This window comes from Tachysurus vachellii, chromosome 6 (assembly GCF_030014155.1).
Source record: "Tachysurus vachellii isolate PV-2020 chromosome 6, HZAU_Pvac_v1, whole genome shotgun sequence".
In the NCBI taxonomy this organism is placed as follows: Eukaryota; Metazoa; Chordata; class Actinopteri; order Siluriformes; family Bagridae; genus Tachysurus; species Tachysurus vachellii.
This window is the reverse complement of record NC_083465.1, coordinates 4,266,658-4,288,725: the sequence shown is the minus strand read 5'-3', so window position 1 is coordinate 4,288,725 and position 22,068 is coordinate 4,266,658. Positions and strand designations below refer to the sequence as shown.

Genomic DNA, 22,068 nt, shown 5'->3' with positions numbered 1-22,068 from the left:
TATGATACAGCGCCCCTGGAGCAGGGAGGGTTGAGGGCCTTGCTCAATTGCTCAGAAGTGGCAGCTTGGCTGTGCTGGGCCTTGAACCCCGATCCTCCGCTCAACAACCAAGAGCCTCAACCAGTTGAGCCACCACTGCCACTGGATGGCATGGTAGCTACCTCACAACACAGGTCTTGGGTTAAGATGTGTTCAGGTGTGATCGCTCCTTTATTATCGTTTTATTAACTTTAATCATTCAACTCTTCCTTTTGGTTACTGCTTCACTAAACCAATTGGCAAAAGGAAAATATCGAAACTTCTTTACGTGCTTTGTTAAAATTCTACAAAACAGTTTTCTAGAAGGGGGCACGGTAGCTTAGTAGTTAACACGTTCGCCTCACACCTCCAGGGTTGGGGGTTCGATTCTCGTCTTCGCCTTGTGTGTGTGGAGTTTGCATGTTCTCCCCGTGCCTCGGGGGTTTCCTCCGGGTACTCCGGTTTCCTCCCCTGGTCCAAAGACATGCATGGTAGGTTGATTGGCATCTCTGGAAAAATTGTCCGTAGTGTGTGATTGCGTGAGTAAATGAGAGTGTGTGTGTGTGCCCTGCGATGGTTTGGCACTCCGCCCAGGGTGTATCCTGCCTTGATGCCCGATGACGCCTGAGACTGTAGTTCGGATAAGCGGTAGAAAATGAGCGAGTGAGTGAGTGAGTGAGTTTTCTAGAATTAATACATTATGTGAAAAGGACACTAGGCAAAGTAATTCAACAGTATTTTTGTCCCTTTTTTCCTTTGTCTGATCCGTTAATAATAATAATAATAATAATATTAATAATAATAATAATAATAAATATTTTGCTCACTGCGTTTTAGATTCACACTTTTCACAGTTGTCGTTAAGAGGTTTTCAAGTGGAAAGCGTTCATCGGCCTGATTCGACCCGGAGTCATCGAATCCCGGTGGCGTCCTTTAACGAACGTATCACAAGTATACAGTATATTATTGTCGAGGTATCAAAGTAACCGCTAAACAGCTTGAAAGGTGATAATTAGCAATGCAATTAACACAGCAGTCATTGTAATTAGCAGCATAATAATCACAGTGGCACACGGAGTACTTTTGACTACGCAAAGATATATTTGTTATGAATCAATATTATAAATGACATGTTGGTATTTATAGATTTCACACAACAGTGTAGAGGTCGCATGAAGTATAGTGGAATGAAAGTATATTTTATTTCATAAAACGACATAACGTATCCGAGAAATTCTCTAAAATGTTTCCGCTCGCATCCTTATGCGATATCTCCTTTGTTCTCTTATGTAATGATATATTAAAATTTGGTTTCCCCTTTGGTTCACTGTGAATAAAAATGTCTGCCATACGAATTCAAACTGAACGTATTCACGTGTATTCTTTCCATTCCTGCAGATTGACCGCATCGTATTTTGCGTCTTCTTGGAAAACGACTATGGGATTTACAACAGGAAGATGTCAGACTACTTCCCTCCAGGTATTTAATCATTTTTGGTGCTCACTTTGCTTTATTTGCCATTTCGCAATTCCAACGCAGATTGAACCTGCTAATTTACATTAACACAGATGTCAACCTCGCTTTGAAAGGTGGTTAACATGCTCTTTGAGTACAGATAAAGCCAGTGAAATCTAAAAAGCTTAAGAGCTCATGCACACATCATTCATGCGCACACGTGTCAGGCTTTATTCATGCCTTCAATAACACAAGTCAAGAAAATTCTTAAGGGAGAAAAAGAAAAAAGGTTGAATCACAGTAAAATGATCACAGCAAGCCAAGCATTTTAAACAAGCTCATATGAACCAAAGCCTGGAGTCTCGGCTGATGTGGAAATATGATGGAGCGGTAGTTAATTTAATGTTTAATAGGCAGAGTCCTACAAGACATGACTTTGGTAATAAATCGATGCTTAAATTCAGAGCAAATTAAAAAATGTCCTTTAATTCATTGTCATTAATTTGGGACTAAAATTAGAATAAGAAGGAAATTTGCTGCTCTTTGTACTGTAGCAGCCGCCCGCGGTCTTCTGCGTTCTTGGCATCTCTGACGAAAATATTTCTATTATTCTCTTTGGGTTCTGTTCATCTTTCAGCAGTCTAAATAGATAAATAAGATCAAAAATATTAAGACATGCTGGATCAAGTGCTATTTTATAAGCTGTTATATTCAGTCGAGGTTATTCATACAGCAGTGTTCTATGGCAATAAAGCTCTTATTGCTATATTATGATTTTCTATAATGTGAAAAGCAAACCCAGAAAATCATCTTAAGTATCTGCATAACTCTGTCTGTATAAGCATAACATTTCCTACGGAAATACTGCCGTCGTGTTCGGACTCCGGGTCGCCAACATCGGATACTGCGCCGTAGAACCCCGGCGTGAGAGGAACTGGAGAGGAAGTTGGAATTTTAGCTGGACTCCAGGTTTACATTAATTCAGTCCGTGATCTCAGCACATTTATAAAACATAACAAACAGCATGGCCACAGGAAATAGGTCCATTCAGGACTCCAGGCTCACTGTAATAAGTCACAAGTTTGGTTCACTTCCTGCACCATCCACTGCCTATAATTGACCCGGCCCACGCCAACCGGAGGCACACTCATTTTATCTAAACCAAGATAAACAAGGCTGGTGTGAAGGTTCAACAAGGGATGACATACTGTAGGTTTCTGTACTGAATTGCTATGATGTGAATTGTCATATACAGTAAATTAGATATTTAACACTCCATGCAGGATAGATTAATTGGGTTGCCCAGTAAAATGACCAAGATGAACAACAGAATACTTTATTGTGGTTGTAAAACTCTGATGGGATTTCCAAATGATGTGTTTAAAACTATTCATTCCAAGAAAATCTCAAGAAACACCTTCAGACACAAGGTGAGCAAGTGTGAGTGAGTCAATGAGTCAAAGCTCTGCCAGGTTATATTTTATTTTGATTCGCTCACTGTTGTCTGAACCTCCTCCTACACCATGAGATTCGGTGGGGCTCTGATTCTGTCATCACCTACAGGACAGTCATCCAAATCTGGAAAAAGACCTCTGAGGTAGAGTCACCCCTTGTCAGTGAATCACAGCCTCTCGCACCTCTACAGGGCTGGTTCTCGTTTGATTGTCGGAGTCGGCATGTCTCTGGTGGTGTGTGAGTGGTATGTGATCCTTAGAGTCTAGACCCCTCTTTGGTCTGTCTTTAGCATTGTTCTTACTCTTGTTTTATCTCTTTTACTGAGTCTCCTTGGACCCTTGTGCATCTCTTGAGAGAAAACTTCACCCGGTTCCCACAAGCCGTTTCCCATTTTGTAGTCACGTATCATGGAAAGGGCGCCGCTCTCAAAGGAGCCTAGTCCTTTTGCTACTATTCCTTTGCTTCCCTGGACAATAAACAGTCATAATATTTCAGTAAAGAATGCTTTGTAGTCCTGTTAGCCCTTCTTTAGCATCCCTGTCACAGCATCTAGAGAAGGGCCTATATGATGATGAGGCTCTATGGAGAACGTCTACAAACAGGGGCACCAGGGGGACTATATTATTCACTACAGTGTTCACAGACACACACACACACACACACACACAGTCCCTGTCTTTCCCTGAGGCCTTGCTAAAGGACGGCAGCCACTGGAGAGTCTCTGATTATATTGAGCTACCTCATGCACATTCAGCCCATCTCTTTGCGTTAGCTTGGGGAGATGAGATAGTGTGGCTGTTTTTTTTCTCTCCATAACCACTCTCAAAGATTACACTAGCTAGAATGAGAACATTGCAAGCAAAATAAGCTTGTGTATGAAAACACACTTTTACATGGTCATGTACACCAAAGGCATTTCAAATTTTAGACTATTATTTTTCAAACCAAGTCATGTTAGATACTTTTTGTTTATCTCTGTTGTCAGATTTACAAATACAGACCTACCTACTCTTTACCCTCACTGCTCCAGGGGCGCTCTATCATCTACCCTGCACTCTGACTCCAATCGGCAAATATTATTAGGATAGTTGGATAGATGTTTGGATATGCAAAGAAAGAAATTCTATATTCTATTATATTAGGATGGGCTGGTAAAAATAATAGGTGGGCAATCAGGGTTAGTGGCCCTTAACACCTAATCCAGTTCTCCCCATAACCCATTTTTATAAAATCCACCCTGCCTTCACCTTGTCACATATCGCTTTCCAGTTTGTTAATACCACGCAATGTAAATACAACATCCCTCTCGTCATTAGTGGCATATGTCCTACATGGGAAACAGAAGCATGCATCCCAGGGGATACAGTACTGCAGCCTTGGTCGTGTACGATACCTGGAATGATTAAATGAGTGGAATATATTACTGAAAGCACACGTTGGGTAATTAGGTAATAGTGGCCGGATTGGGCCGTTATTCAAATCGCTAACCACCTGGACTTGGGCTGAAATAGCCGAGAGATGGGTCTGCTTTAGGGGAACCTGTTGAGGACTGGGGAGGAGCAGTGCTTGTGGACGGTAAACTGGAAAAGCTGTGTCCTCTGATGTGCTAGCAACATAGACACTAGTATTGCTATATAGGCTTAAATACAATACATAACGCAATACATCAAATTGTAAAGGTAGTGAAATAAACCTAAGAAAGTTAAATGTTGATCAAATTATGAGCATTCTTTAGCTGCTGCACAGCAAGACATAAATTGGGCCTTCTATTCATATCTGTATTTCTATCAATTCACTTCAGATAATACTCATTTCTCATCTTCTACCGCTTATCTGAACTACCTCGGGTCACGGGGAGCCTGTGCCTATCTCAGGCGTCATCGGGCATCAAGGCAGGATACACCCTGGACGGAGTGCCAACCCATCGCAGGGCACACACACACTCTCATTCACTCACGCAATCACACACTACGGACAATTTTCCAGAGATGCCAATCAACCTACCATGCATGTCTTTGGACCGGGGGAGGAAACCGGAGTACCCGGAGGAAACCCCCGAGGCACGGGGAGAACATGCAAACTCCACACACACAAGGTGGAGGCGGGAATCGAACCCCCAACCCTGGAGGTGTGAGGCGAACGTGCTAACTGCTAAGATAATAATGTACCAATAATTATTGGTACATTCCCTGGGTGTCTTAAAACGTACTTTTTTAGGGTAGCTTTTATGTGATTTCTTTGTTTGTTATTTATTGGCTTTTTAATTTTTGTATGGTTAGTTTTAGTGTCTGTAATGTTATGTGTATTTTTTAATTTCATCTTTTATGCCAAGCACTTTGAGAAGCTACGTTTAAAGGCGCTATAGAAAATAAAGTTTATTATTATTATTATATAATAATGTGGTTTTGCCAACGTTTTTGTCAGTGGACTTTTGTCAGTGGTGTCTGTTATCCAGGGCATTATTAAAATGGAGAATCAGGTGTGGTAGCACAGCAAGCAGCGTTGTTATTAAAATGACAGGTGGTAAAGGTGAAAGGTTTGGGAGATTATAAACGGGTAGAGCTCATTTCAGTGTAGATGACGTGGTGGCAGCGGCAGAGTCGCTGATGTTAATTGTGAACTCTGTGTGATTAATGAGATTCATCTGCTCTCTGAAGATCTTAAAACTGCGTTCATATTCATGCTCTGACAAATTCTAGGTCTTTCACCCAATGTTAGTGGGTTCTTTATCAAACCTAATGACTGCACACCTCCTATCTGGCATCAGGGTCTTCGTTACAGCCGTTATGTCAGACGTTTTGAAAGTCGATCTAGGCATAAATACCTGGTCATTATCAGAGATGACGCATACTTATCCAGTGTAAGTGCCACCTTCAGAGGTTCATTAGAACTTTAGTCCATATTGACTAAGGAAAGTGATATTGATTGATGCAGTTAACATATAGATATGTGAATTATTACCTCAGAACACACAGTTCTCAGGTTGTGGAGAGACAGAAAAGAAGACCAATTTAGCACCACTAGTGTTCCCACCATAAAAGCGTGTGAAAATCTAAAGCTCTTGAACAGCCTGGTCTCAGCACTTCATCATCCCTGCAGGAACCAAGGAGCCAGAAATGACCTGCAGCTTTTTTTGTACTGCGCCTTAAAGCCCTGTCATATTCTGTTCACTTATTCACGTTTAGTTCGGCAGAACTGTCACTGTCACCTTAGCCCTCGTATCGCAGCCTCCTGTTATATCTGTCTCCTTCTTGTTTTGTCTCTGTCTGTTGAACAAAGTCTTACACAATCATCCTTCAGATTAATTCATTATTTTCTTTTTCTTTCTTTTCTAATTCTCAGCATTTAGGTTTATAGAAAAAAAAATGATCTCTGTTATAATCTGTTATCTATCTATCTATCTATCTATCTATCTATCTATCTATCTATCTATCTATCTATCTATCTATCTATCTATATACAGTATATATATACAAGTTAGAGAGATATAGTCACTCTTTAGTATAACTTTTAATGTATCCCTTTTGAAAGCTAGAACCTTTCTAGCTTTCTTAATTATCCCAAGAACCCTTAAGGAATCAAGGAGACTCAAATGTTTCAGAAAACGCTAGTTTTTTGTGATCTGATATCAACTATGACTTGATTCTTAATTTTGCTGTATTAATTATGTCTTTTTGTACCTCAGGACTGTTGAATGTTCAGAAGGTGTTGATTGATGTTCTGTAACAGACAGTAACGTGGGCTGAAATACAGACCACAGGTTTATATTAACACACTTATTTTAATACATTATACTGTAGTTTCTATAGTAATAGCTACAGACTTCACAGGGTCTTGTATGGTGGACGATAGACATGACTTCCGATTGTTAATAAACACATAATTGTTCAGACGGTGACATTTACCGTAAGGACATGATTAAGGAAGGAGCATCCAGTGTCAGTGTTTCTTCCACATTGGAGACTTCTTTTATAAATGTTATCTTATCAACAATTATATTTTTTCAATTGGTTTATTATTAGTGTTATATTTTGTGGCATGTCTACCATACGAGTGTGTCGTTAACAGAAAAGAACACGTGCTTTAACGTAAACCCGTGATCTGAATTATAGCTGGAGCCACAGTCATATCTGACTTAAGAGAAAATCAGTCAACACCTGACCAATCGGATTTGAGAAACCGAACTGTACTGTGGTATAACGAACCCTTTAGGGTTTACGTCAGGATTAAGTATTAATAACGAGCGTATTGTTCTGAGAAAGCAGACAGAAACACAGACAATATATTAAAAATACATCTTAGGAAGAATCGAGTCAGTTGATCCGGAAAAAGACAAAACCGTTTGGAAATAATATAGAAACTGTTTAAAATGCAAGGAGCTAGCTGGCTGTCAAATAACTCAGCAGGCTTATGATGCTAAAGTAATTGGTGTTTCAGGTAAAATTGTGGGATCTAGTAAAAGTAATCATTGTCTACGCTTCTCGGGGAAGGAGAAACGAGAATTCATGCAATGAAAAATTGTAAATGAAACCCAATATGTGTCACATTCTTTTTTTTTTCCTTTGAAATTGGAACGGATCGCTGTCGATACGCCTTAGTGCACTCTGTCTATAAATTGGGTCTTGCCTTTTTCTAAAGTTATCCATGCCATGCAATTAGATATGAAGTCTACGCGCAACACTGCTCTTGTTCATTCATGCAGTTCTCTCTGGCTCGCTCTTATAACTCACTCCCTCCTCCAGCAGTCTTTTCTATATTTGCCGGGCATTCCCACGTTTTATTTGCACATAATAGGGAAACCACCCGCTTGCTTTAATAGTGGCCTTCCTGAGCTAGTGTTTGTGCTGGAGAAAGGCTGTAATTTGTAAAGCCAGCTGTTAGCTGCTGTGTACGCGCTGTCTGTTGAAATACAACAGGGGGTCGTAGACTGCCAAAAAGGGGGTGAAAATGAAAGCTGAGCACGCCTTGCTGTCACTTTGTTCGGAGAGTGAATATTGAATGGGACATGGCAGGTTAACATCATCAGAAACACCACGGGACTGTTATAGAGCATCACTGCATGTGCCATTTTGCATGCCTCAGAGAACGCACATTATGTGCAAAGAACTTGTAGGCGATGAAGTTTCCTTTTGAGTTTCTTATAAAAAATATCTTACACTTTTAAAAATCGTACGATGTCGTAATTGTTACGTGTTTAATTGCGACTAACCGTATTTTAGATGTGTACTAACAGTAAGATAATATTTTTTTACATTAAAGTTAGGGTCTCCAATGTTTGAAAGCCAATGTTGACATTTAAAATCACTCAAACAAACATGCCCCTGTATTAATAGCTCCACCCACACATACTTACGTAACCCAGGCAATTAATGGAAAGAAATGTGTCTTTATCATAGCTGAAGGGAAGAACAATACGATTGCAGATAAACAAACAAGCAAAAATGACACACAAGCATAATCATGTAAAGGACAAAGACATATATTAGTTCTGTGTAACAAAACAAAACCAACGTTACTCACCTATCGAGAAGGAAAAAAGCGCCTCGGCGTCTTAAGTAAAGTTGGTCACATATTCACAGATTGGAGTCCCGATTTCCCGAGTCAATAACTCCTGAGATAAACACTGTTACTACACAAATCACAGTTGTAGCCGCGTCTCTACATTACTACGATAGAAAAGAGGTGTTATTTGTGTAGTAACAGCGTTTAGCTCAGGAGTTATTGACTCGGGAAACTCCAATCTGTGAATATGTGACCAACTTCCTGCTCCTTCAGTTCTCTCCAGCGCTGGAAAGTTGATCCTATATTAACACGTCCTACTTCTTGTCTTATCGTAAGCCTTTCTTCGCTTTCTTTCTTTGTTTTTATCCTCCATGTCAATGTTAAAACCGCTTTCTGCTAATGACAAACATGCGCACTGAACACTCTCTCCACCCATATTGACCAGACACGCCCCTTTCTGCTCGTTGGCTACACGATTGTTTTGATTTTTGTTTAGTTTGTTGGCCCGACTCAGTTTTCTGAAGCATTGCTCAAACATCGGAGACCCCACCTAAGGGCTATATTTGCTGATATAATGCAGTACAGTGCTACAATATTGGCTACAATGCAGTACAGTGCTAATTTGTTAGGCATTAAGCCAGTTTTTCCCTTTTGTCTTTAGTTGCCATTTTCTCCATGGTTAGATATCCACAACAGGGGGTGGGGCGTTTGGAATTTAAAATGAACTTTGCAATGGTAAAATCTGAAACATCACCTCACATTGTGTGAGAGAGAAACATAATAGGACCAATTTAGCACCACTGGTGCTGCAGACAGTGGCTGTCATAAAACCTGGGAATATATAAAAGCCCAATTCTTGCACCTCATCATCATCCCTGTAGGAACCAAGGAGTCAGAAAGACCTGTGGCTTTATTTGTACTGCACTTTGTAGATCTAACATATTCACGGCAGATCTGTCACTGTATTTCTTGTTTCTTTCCAGCTTTCTTCTTTTCGTTCGTGTCTTTGGTGCAGTGGGAATTTTAAACCTACTTTTCGGTTCCAGAAGCTGATCAAGGGATTGAGGACTAAATGTTGAATCAATATTTACTTGGGGAAAGTTTCTCATATTCAGAGTCTCGTTATGCAGCTATACAAATTACTTGCATGGAGTTCAAATAGGAGTCTCAGATATTGGCAATATCATTTATTTATATATTATATTATATTATATTATATTATATTATATTATATTATATTATATTATATTATATTATATTATATTATATTATATTATATTATATTATTTTTGAGTTACCAGGACTGCTTCAAGTTTTGTTGCATAGTCATGGACACACCCTATAACAAAAATAGAAGAAAGATGAGAAGATGACCAGACAGAGTGAACATTGACCTGTTATAAATATAAAATGGCAAAATGGCCAAAAGGCATTAATTTTATTGGCCAAAATTAATTAATGGCCAAAATGCAACCACTGGTCATACTGGAAATCATTTATTAATCATTTATTTATATTTATTTCTATCAATTATTTATCTATTTATCTATTTATTTATTTATATCTATATTTATTTATTTATTTATTTATTTATTTATTTATATTATATTATATTATATTATATTATATTATATTATATTATATTATATTATATTATATTATATTATTTTTGAGTTACCAGGACTGCTTCCACCTTTATTATTCGGGCAGCTAATAGAATAGCACTTGATCCAGTGCATCTTATTATATGTTTTTATTTATTTTTGAAATATTTGTTTGTTTATTTTGAGTGGATAAAATTAAAAATATAATGCTGATGTTTTTGATCATTTTAAAACATAAATAAAATACATAAAATAAATTAAATAAATAACACTCTTTGAATCAATAGTTAATATAACTATTTTCCGATATCCTCCGTTCTGTGGACTCCATTTCGTGGACTAAATTATTAATAAATTAATTTAATAATAGCCTCAAATGACACTTCAGCTATTTTTCTTTTTGCAAAACATCAATTTCACCCTCACATTGTGGCTACGTCCGTCAGCTAGGGAAGGTTGACTTTATCTGACATCTAAATACCAATAATTGTAGTATTTAAAAAAAAAAGTTTGCTAATACAAAAATAACGTCAAATAATAAAATATTTCAATGAAAGAAGTAGTGAACAAGACTAGAGTGTCTCACTTCAGCTACCGCGATGCACATCCTTAGAACAGGTGAGGCCGTCTTTGTTTCGTCAAGTGAGACTTTTTAATTCGTTTGGAAGAGCATTCTGTTTTTCATCACAAACTACTGGTGTAATTGATTGATTGCAGGAGCTGATTGGTTTGGGAGGCTGTGTAACTGATTAAAATGAACTTGGACACAGGCAAATCGAAAGAGTTCCAGAACGCAATCTGCTCCCTAAAGATTTGTGTGTGTTTGTGTGTGTGTGTGTGTGTGTGTGTGTGTGTGAGACAAACCTGATGGAGGGAAGTGAAGAAGGCTATTTGCTGGGATTAGTACTTAATGAAAACTAGCTGTTGATTTTTTTTTTCTTCGCCATACATCTGTGCTACCGTTTATTTTCTGAAAAGAGGATGAGACGTTTGACGGAGACATAAAGCTGCAATCTGTTTTACATGAAGTGTCTCGAAGGAGATTCGTTTCAACATACAAAATAATTCTTTCTTATTTTTTTCTTCTGTAGTATGATGATTTCCAGTATGACCAGTGGTTGCATTTTGGCCGTTAAGAAAAGCACAAGGAGCAGTGTGTTTCCATTATGGTTCATTAACTCAACAGTATCAGATGCAGATGTGCCAGCTGCTGTCAGGCTAAAAGAACATTCAAGAGATTTAAAGCATTAATATTTACACTGGTTTTATATATAACGTGCCGGTCCCTGTTTCACTGCTAGTTCTAAATCATCACCACTACACTGATGGTTAGGAAAATAAAATATTCTCCTTTGATGCAAGGTTTATTTTTCCTGCCTTGTTGTGAAAGAAATAAGTTAAAAGAATAAGAAACACTGTACTTTTTGGTATGCGTTAGACTCGAGCAGAAGTCTGTCGGCTTTATCCAGAGGGCTCACTGATGCACATTGTCTACCAAGAACATATGACATGAGTATTTAACTTGAGTTTTAGCTGGGGGTTGTGTGTGCGTGTGTGTGTGTGTGTGTGTGTGTGTGTGTGTGTGTGTGTGTGTGTGTGTGTGCATGACAGAGGTGGGAGTAAGTCACACATGTGCAAGTCACAAGTAAGTCTCAAGTCATGAATGTCAAGTCGAGTCTTTTTTTAATATTTGTCAAGCAAGTCTCAAGTCTCAAATTTGCGACTTAAGTCTGGCTCGAGTCAAGTCGAGTCCCCTATCTCTGAATCATTTAACTCAAGTCCGAGTCAAGTCTCAAGTCATGAATGTCAAGTCAAAGTCAAGTCGAGTCTTTTTTTAATATTTATCAAGCAAGTCTCAAGTCTCAAATTTGAGTCAGACTTAAGTCTGACTCGAGTCAAGTCATATGACTCGAGTCCCCCATCTCTGGTGCATGAACACACATGCACATTTGTCTAAACTAGCCTTTTGAGGATTTTCCATCCTTCCTGTCGAATCATTATTTTCCTCCAATCTAACTATAGTTTAATTTTCCTTCTAAGGAATGTCTCAAGAAGGTCTTATATTCCTGTCCTTGTTGGGTCATTTGGTCCTGACACACACACACGGTATTATAGATGTATAATGTGTGTATACATGCTCCTTACCCTAACCTCAATATCAATAGCCATAAAGAAATGATTTCAAGCATAACAGCATATAGAAAGCTCTTGACAATCACCATTTTTTGGGGGGGTTTCTTTTTCAAGTTTTTCAACAAAAATAGAAGAAAGATGAGAAGATGACCAGACAGAGTGAACATTGACCCTGTTATAAATATAAAATGGCAATATGGCCAAAATGCATTAATTTTATTGGCCAAAATTAATTAATGGCCAAAATGCAACCACTGGTCATACTGGAAATCATCATACTACAGATGAAAAAAAAACAAAGAATTATTTTTTTATGTTGAAATACCACTTCAGATTACTATAGATTACTGCTCTGTGTAGTTTACGGTGCAGATAAACAGCTTTGGTGATTTAGAAGAGAAAATAAGAGAAATTAGACGAATAGTCAGATAAATGGTGTCATTAATACAGGAGCCTCGTATCAATGTGTTAAAAATGATACAGTGTCGAATAACCAAGGCGGTTTTCTTTCTTGCGATTGGATGTAATTTAGTTCACACGCAATAACTTTTCGTACATGTCGAGTCAAGCAAATATTTACAATCGTGACACCACGTAATCTCTCGGATTTCCGCAAAAGGTCAGATTAATTTTGTAGCTTTATCACGAGCCGTAATCATTCGCTCTACTCTAGACAAAAAATAAATAAATAAATAAATCTGCTAATTAAACCAAATCCTTAAACCGAGACGTAGGTCTGGAATCTGTGATGTTTAGACTGACTGGATACGACAGACATTATTCCACCGTCTTGTTTAACATAAATCACATAAATGATTTGTCTCACTGTGAATATACTGTCTGCACAATGCAAAACAAACACACTGTTACTGCAATGTCGTTCTTATCAACCCAGACGTGCTCAATCTTTCTCTCCCTGATAGATAACGAAGAATGTGAGGAGGGGAACGTGGCCCACACGGAGGACGGTGAGTGATAGAGCTCTTTACATGGGATATTACACAGCTGAAAATCCCTCATGCTACACCAGTATATTTTAGGATTTGTTTGGTCTTTGGTTCATCATTCCAGCTGCACAATTACCAATAAACAATAAATGCAGAGTCTGCGTTTTCTCCGCTGGTCTCTGGAATAGATTTCTGGCTGCATGTGTGCTGAGATTGCAGAGATTTGTACTGCAGCTTGGTCATTGTGATGTTCTCAGGTTTACGACTGAACAGTTTGACCAAAATACTGAGGAGGTTTTCACTGCGCTGTTTGAGCGTTGCCATGTTTGTTGTCTTTAAACACGAAACAGATTTAGCCTAAGTTTCTAAATTCAGGAAACAAAACAAATTAAAATGATAAAAACAGCCTCATCTGCATGGACGATGCGTTACAAGCGCTTGAGGCTAAAGCTCGATCCTAAATCTTTATCCAAATTTATCTGAACGAACGAATCACAATAAACTTCACATTCACGCTATTTTCATCCACAGGACTAACTAGTGTTTTAGGTGAGTATAGACCATAAGTCTTAAGTACGTCGGTGGGATTAAAAAGATGACCTTGTCTCGAGTTAAGACCAATTATGAACTCGAGTGAAGGTTGAAGAACAGATCGTTAATACCTCTGAGTTTCTCCGCCCCCATTATATAGGCCACAGAGATGAACAATTAGAGCACTAAACAAGCATAGATACAAATAGCAGCATTGCGTCGCACCTCTAATCCATGGTGATCTGAATAAATACTGTACCTAGCATGCCGTGCATAAGTATTCACACCCTTTCCATATTTTGTATTTTGAGGGAGTGAATACTTATGCAATTTGACTCGCAATGCTCTGAATGTGACCCAGTAGTGACACATTTTCCATTTAAGCCTTAAAACACACTCCAGATTTCAGAATTCACGGTTTTCGAATTTCTAAAATTAAAGCCATGTGACATGGCAACAACTTTCGTCTCTACGTTGTATGTGTTTCCACGAGGGGATTCTGTCAGTGACTGTTACGTTTGCTAACATCTGATGAATTAAAGACAGAGGTAAGTAGGAAGGATACAAAGTGAGTGCTGTTTACAATGCCAAAGTGCAATAATATTCAACAGTTTGGCAGGAACGCATAGTGCAGTCATGTCCTATCGGCTATACGAGGAAGTCTTTGCACGGTCGCTCGCTAAGTGTAATCAGCTTCCCTTCTGCTGCAGTTGATCCATTCCAATGATTGCCATGTGTGTTCCAATGCCAGCTTTTTTGTGAAATGGGAAGCTTAGAGGAGATCTACAGTGAATTGAAATCCTCTAGTTATGTTGAGGAGTAGTGCTCTTTCTTTACCTCTGAGATTTGGTTGTAATTACACATTTTAAAGACCACAAATAACTGTCGAATTGATATTTATCAGGTTTCTCTTTTGGTTTCACTTCCACCGTAAGCTCAGGAGAACTCCCGATTACAAAGACACACACAAACCCACACATACCCACTTTCACCCGGCTTAGCCTCTGTTTCATTTTGTAAACGTCTGATTGTCAGCCAAGCCCTGGCCTTTAGCAGCGCCGCAGTTAGCCAGACTTTCTGGATCCAGTTCAAGAGCACAAATGGCTGCCATTCTCACAAGGAATTCAGGCTCTTTTGTAGCAGTGCATCAGGCTTCTCTCTCTCTTTTTTTTACTCTTTTTCCTTTACTTTTCATTCTTTTTCTTTTTTTTATTTTTTTTTTTAAAGATCTTCTTTTTATTCTTTAGGACACAGTCACTGAAGCGTCACTGAAGCCTAAACCATAACATTTGGATGTTTTCCAGCTTGACCTTGTCGATTATCGACGTCATGTAAACGTTCACATGTCTTGTGCTCGGTCTTTCGTAATAGGAAGAAAAGGTTTTCAACCGATTCAACATCACAACTTGGATCACTGTGAAAAGAAACATAATGCATTTTAAAATACTAAAAAAAAAAGACAAAATGTGTTTCTCTCCTCAGTTAAGACATTGCGTATAATCAGCAGGTCCTGTGTATAAGTCAATTCCAATCATCCCCACCACATTCCTCCTCACAACACCACTCAGGGCCAAACGAGTGTAAGGTGAGTGCAGGGTTTCTTAAGGCTAATCTCTAAATTTGCCTTGAAATTCTGCACTTTCAGCTTCTTTCCTGGCATACTGCTGAAACAATTACTATCTTTCCCAATAAGACCGACCAAAGTTAATTAGATTTGGACACCGGAGGGTGCTGGTAGGCAGTTAGCATGACACACTATTCATTTGTCTACAAGCAAGAAAAGCTAGAAGAGGATTTCTTTCTCCATTAATGGTCCAGAGTCAATGGTATAGGTGTCTTTAGGGAAATTCGCTCTACTGTAGAATCCTGTCGCAATAACCAGCAAAAACTTATCTCAACCAAGAGACAAGTGGACAGCGCCAATACTTCAAATCAGCCAGGAGGCTAAGCTCAACCAATAAAAGCCATACTTTCCTTTCAAATACAGACATTAGACGTGATTTACAAATTTAATCACGCAAGCCAACATCGTTATTTGTGTAATAATGTTTAATTTATCAGGCCTCCCAGCATCATATTAAGTAATCTCTCTGCTCTAGAAGATTCTACCTAACACTTTTCTTTACACCACCTCTAGCTGTAAGAGCTCTCTTAAATCACCACAAAGTCTTGTTGAGGAATATTATTGATGGGCCAGTAGGGAAATGGGATGTTTCTTGACTGGATAAAATCATATATTAAACCTAATAAGATGTGCAAAAGTAAAACTGTTTATTTGTTTGCTGTTGTGTGACACAAAGCAACATTAATGTTACCATCCCAAAGCTTTTTTTTTCCTACAGCAATTTGGTCATGATTAGAAAATTTTATTTATTTATCTTCTACAACAAAGCCAATGATGTAATATTATTTAACAGGTTAAGGTTGTATTCAGTGTTGCGGATCACCCTTTCTTATAACGGCTAATAAGCGGTTGTGTTTACTGAGTTTTAGTGTTGTAGAACATCTTCATAACAAGTGAGGTGCTAAAATTGCTTGTGTTTTATCAGCTGTAAACAGCCAAAGTTATATATAAGTCCAAAGACATGCATGGTAGGTTGATTGGCATCTCTGGAAAATCGTCCGTAGTGTGTGATTGCGTGAGTGAATGAGAGTGTGTGTGTGCCCTGCGATGGGTTGGCACTCCGTCCAGGGTGTATCCTGCCTTGATGCCCAATGACACCTGAGATAGGCACAGGCTCCCCGTGACCCGAGGTAGTTCAGATAAGCGGTAGAAAATGAATGAACGAATGAATATATATATATATATAACGTTAACGACCAGTTGGACAGGTGTACCTTATAAAGTGGCCGGTGAGTGTGTATATATGTATATATAGTTATATACAAGTAAATGTAACGAAGTAAATGTGATTCGTTACTACCCACCTCTGTGTATATGTGTACATGTATATATATATATATATATATATATATATATATATATATATATATATATATATATATATATATATATAGAAAACCTGTACGTTTGTATATACGTACATTCTCTGTTAAATAAAAGGTATTCAAAGCTGATCGCTGTTAGAATTGGATGACATGGTGCATCACTTAACTACTTTAAAAATGACATTAATACTGTATAAACCTTTGATTAGAAAATAAATCAACACCTTCTGACCAATCAAAATGTAGAACACTCCCACAAAGGCATTACAAACCGTCACAGGTTGCCAGTTTTGTTTTTAAATCCGTCTAAAAAAAAAAAAAAAACCTGAATTATCTAGTAATTTTTTTTTCTCTGTCTATTTATATGTCTCTCACTTTTTTGGTGAAATAGTCCTAAATTAATTATACCTCCCAAATAAGGTCAAATCAGTTTTTGAGGTTCGACTGTGCTGGCAAGCAAGGTAACAGAAAATCATTAAAAGCTTTGAAATAAGCTAATGAGATTTCTCATAAGCATGTTTAAGCACCATTTCAGGATGAAAGAGCCTTCACTAATTTGGTGCACGGCTTTGACTGGATAAATTAGAAATGATCGGATATAACAAAGGCAGCGTGGAGAAGTAAATGAACGGAGATAAGATGAATTCATGCTTGTAGGCTGACCTGTGGGGAAGAGAACCAAAGTTCAAGGGTTTCCAAAAAAAAATAAATAAAAAATTTACTAGAATATTTATCCAATGGAGAAATGTGGCTAGACTAGAAACATGCCTCGGACAGTTTGTTTAAGGAAGCATATCTATTTTTCCCGCTAATATTTTTATTACAAAATAATGAACAAATTAATGAACACATATTATAAGTGAAGAAGAAAACATGACAGGCTTTGCAGTTATTAGACTACTACTGATCAATGGGGTGGTGTGTTGAGGCCCAACTCTTAGCTCAGCTCTGTAATATAAACTTTCTTCTAAGCTAATATTCATTTTTCATTATCACTACATTAAACGGTGTCGTTTAATTAGCCTGTAGTACTCTGACACCTTACGTGCCGTAAAATAGCAGCGAATAAATGTGCAGAACACATGCTCTCTGGGGTCGGAGGTACTGACAGTAATTTAGAGCGGTGGCCAACAGTCTAATGCTTCAAATTAGAAAAAGGACAAAATGACAAAGTAGGATTTATTTATACTTATTAATTGAGGCATGGCCTGATGCTACGCGAGTACGCTAAGTTTTGTGTTTTCCGCTCCCCGAGGGACTCGGCTCTAACCGGGGTCAGAACAAAGCGACTTCTAGGCATGCTGCTAATGACAAAGAAACATTATTAGTGCTGTCTCTGGGGAGAAGTGGTCCTTCATCTCGCCGGTCTGGAATCAGCTTCTTGTAGATGTGTGAAAGGAAATGTCAGGCCTCGCAGTATCTTAGCGACAAACACGTAAATATTCAACGTTTTCATATTCAGGAATGAATGGATCCTTTTCCATTCCATCCTTAAGCATGTTAATTAAAGATTAAAAAGGTGGTAGACACGAGGCAAGGTCAGGATCCATTACTCGATTAGCTGCACGTCAACCCTGTGACTCATTGAAATTATGAAGCATCTGCCTTTTGCTTTCGGAGTCGTTACGCAGAAGGCTTGTTGGGAGATGTGTGAAAGAAAGCATTTCATATGAATAAACAGATTTTCAAACTGGATCAAAAACAGGTCCGAACCCGAGTCTGCTGTTAAAGAACGTCGTCACTGGAACCATCTGGAACAATAAGTCATGTCGTGGCTCTTTATATTGTGTTTGTTTCCTGCCACATGATGCGTCAGTATATATATCCTGAAAATATGTTATGTTATGAACGAGCCTTGCAGTATAACTTCTGAAAAGTCTGCAGTCCAGTTAGAACTGAAACACTCCAAAACTCCAAGTATTAAAAGTACTTTGTTTACTGCTGGTGCGTGTTTATAGACCTAAATGGAAGGAGGATTACTTTATTACTGTGCCTCTGATTTGCAGCCATTAGGTGTTGTTCTTTATATAGCAAGCTACCCTGTTTTAAAAGCCTAGCATATTTCATAGGAACACCCAGAGGACACCGTGCACCTGGAAATAATGGTTATTTTGTGACCCTATCATTAATAACATACATATATAAAACTATTTTTAGGGCTGTTTATCTGTGCGCACCATTAAATACTGATTCCAATCCAAATATTGTTGTTTTTTTGTTTTTTTTTTTACAGATTTTACAAAATAGTAACGTGTATTGTGTGTGTCGGACAAATCGGTATCCCAGGCACCAGAGACAAGCAGATATTCTGTTAGGAAAAAAACAAACCAACCAACAAACTACTACTTAAACCCTGTAGTATGGGATGTAAATGATGTTAATACACTTCACGGTGATGTAAAGAAAGGACTACTGACAAATAAACGTTCTTGGAAGAAAGAGTTGGTAAAAGAAAATATCTCAAATAATATTGTGTAAAGTTCACCTCACACCTCCAGGGTTGGGGGTTCGATTCCCGCCTCCGCCTTGTGTGTGTGGAGTTTGCATGTTCTCCCCGTGCATCGGGGGTTTCCTCCGGGTACTCCGGTTTCCTCCCCCGGTCTAAAGACATGCATGGTAGGTTGATTGGCATCTCTGGAAAATTGTCCATAGTGTGTGAGTGTGTGAGTGAATGAGTGTGTGTGTGTGTGCCCTGCGATGGGTTGGCACTCCGTCCAGGGTGTATCCTGCCTTGATGCCCGATGACGCCTGAGATAGGCACAGGCTCCCCGTGACCCGAGGTAGTTCGGATAAGCGGTAGAAGATGAATGAATGAATGAATATTGTGTAAATGATTTGTGAAAACAACACAAAACCGTCTTTTCGTCTAAGTTCTTTTTTCCCATGATCCGGTCTGTAGTAATCCAAAGAACTAGCTAACTACAACGCTATATACATTACTACGTGAACGGAGATTTCCAGGCAGCCGAAACACTAGAGCTCGCTATTCGCTTTACATATTGTACATCCCTGGAAAGTAACGTTTATTAGCATCGATGGATCGCATACGCAGTGTAGGTACTGTATGTACAGCAAACATCAGTATCCATGAGCAGCCTGTGAGCTGAAAAAGACACTTTGCTCCAGAGGATGCAAAAAAAATAAAAAAAAAACAAGCAAATCAAGAGGGGAAAGATGGTTGTAGATAGTGAGAGGAATCCAAAGGAAAGCCTACTGGGAAGGCTATTGCACAAGTTGTGTATGATTTGGCATTTGGGGGATTAAGAGGTAGCCAGATACACAAGCAGATCAAGATGTAGGGCTTAAGGTCAGTCTGTTAACTGTGTATTCAGCAGATGAATAGCAGTGAAGGGGCATGCCAACAGAGAGAAGAGAGGAGAAGAAGAGAAGAGAAGAGATAGTGGGGAACTGTGAGTGAAAAAACTCTCACTGCAAGTGTGTGTGTGTGTGTGTGTGTGTGTGTGTGTGTGTGCATGTGTGCTCACATGTCAGTTCACTTCTGTTACATGGATTAAAAATGTAGTTGCATTCTCCAACTAAGGCAGCTGAAAGTTCCTCAGCCTATCACCACATGATGCTTCCTTCCTCCCTTCCTTCCCTCCCAATGGTTAGCCACCACACACACACACACACACACACACACACACACACACACACACACACACACACACAAACGTAATGCATGAGCTAGGAGTCTGCAGAGCTACAGCTGTTGATCCTGACACTGTCACTCACCTTTTCTTCCTCTTTTATGTCTCATGAATAATTCAGGTGCTGGATTTTCTGTGCTGCTGTGGTCAGATAAGTGTGACTGCCTGCAGCTGCGATGTGAAGACTGCCTCTGATTTTCTCACTATTAGCTTCCCCTATTAAATCCCCAAGATGGAAAAAAAAAATGCATAGGCACATTATGGTTTTCAAAACATGGCATTAAAATGTTCTCTTTTTTCCGGCGTTAAAAGGTCGTGCTTGGAAAGCATGGACAATTTACATAACCGTGGATGTCACTGGATAGATGAGAATGACTGAGAACCCTGTTACGCTGCTACCATCTGCTGGTGGCATTTATTTAATCATTGTTTTTAACAATAACACACCTGATCCAGGTAGTAATGGTGTGTTGTTTGGAGTTCATTTTAAGACAGAGTGTTTAATATGCTCTTTAACCTGCAAAGAAATAAAGAATAAGTGAGATTATTTTTCTTCTGGGGGGATATTGCACAAATTTTTAGAAGATGCCACATGGAGCAGGAATAATTATATTGTTATAATAAGCCGTGTGTGTGGACAAACCTTGTTTGGCAGTTTTTAAGTGTATTAATAGGACCTATCTATTAGTGGATCGACCTCCCATCATATTACAGCTGCATTTCTCTCCCTAGCCTGAAAACCGAATAAATATCAAGTCCGGCTTGATTGACGAGGTAAAATTGTCAACCTCCAATTTGGGTAAAGAAGCCAAGGCTGATGAAAAACCAATGTGTTTACGGCTTAATAAGGTCTGCCATTTTTAATCATCATTATAATAAAATCTTGCTCTGACTTGTTGGGGGGGAAAAAAACGCAATTATGCAATTACGCAATGGTGCTGGCAAAGCACACAGACTTATTAGTGTCATGGCTTTTATTGCCTCAATTTGTCCTAAATGTCATCGAGAGAGAGAGAGAGAGATAGAGAGAGAGAGAGAGAGAGAGAGAGAGAGAGAGAGAGACTAAATGAGTATGATATTAATGAACAGGAGTCGAGGGAGTGTCCTAGATGTCTATATGAATAAATACACACAGTGATCCTGAGCTATTTTGTCTTCTCTCATCCAAACTGAAGTAGTTATCTACCGTGAATTATTTTATTTTTTTTTTTTTCAGAATAATACTACCTCTGAAGCAACTACTCACAATGATGTGATGATAAGGACAGAATGTGATATAATACAGAATAGAGAATAAACTGTTTAGCTAGAAGAGCCTCCTGTATTCTCATCTGTCGTATTCGGGCCGTTTTAGTTCTGCTGCATAACTTAACTCCACATCTGGCATTTGCATCGAAAGACTGTTGCTGTTCACCCTCAACATGAGGACCAAAGAACTGTCACTGCCAGTGAGGAGGATCATCATGAGGCTGAACAATCTGAATAAATCATCATAAATTACAATATATTACAGATCTGTCCAAAAGCACTGTTAAGCCCTAAGAAGAAGAAGAAGAAAAAAAAAATGCAAAAAGTTATAACTAGTTAAAAAATCCATTGTCTTTAATTGTCTGTAGAGTTCCAGGATTCATTTTTATGGGCAGATAAGACAAGGATTAACAAGAGATAAACTGAGCTACACGTCTGCACAGGATTCCCCTGGGTTCTCCGGTTTCTTTTCACCTCTCAGAAACATTTCCAGTAGGAGAATTGGCAATAAATTGGATCTAGGAGTAAACGAGTGTGTGGATATGTATATGTGCATTGTGATGGACAAGCGTCCC

The 22,068-nt window shown here is 38.7% G+C and overlaps 1 protein-coding gene across 2 annotated transcripts in view; it reads left to right on the top strand.

Moving 5' to 3' along the window:
- Window positions 1-22,068, top strand: part of macrod2 (mono-ADP ribosylhydrolase 2) — a 580,362-nt gene that overhangs the window by 523,590 nt on the left and 34,704 nt on the right. Inside the window, exons 9-10 of one of the 2 annotated variants that reach the window (XM_060871809.1) lie at window positions 1,417-1,498; window positions 13,092-13,136. In XM_060871809.1, the coding sequence (XP_060727792.1) occupies window positions 1,417-1,498; window positions 13,092-13,136 (127 nt within the window). The remainder of the gene's footprint in view (window positions 1-1,416; window positions 1,499-13,091; window positions 13,137-22,068) is intronic. The other variant, XM_060871810.1, reaches the window with a different exon arrangement.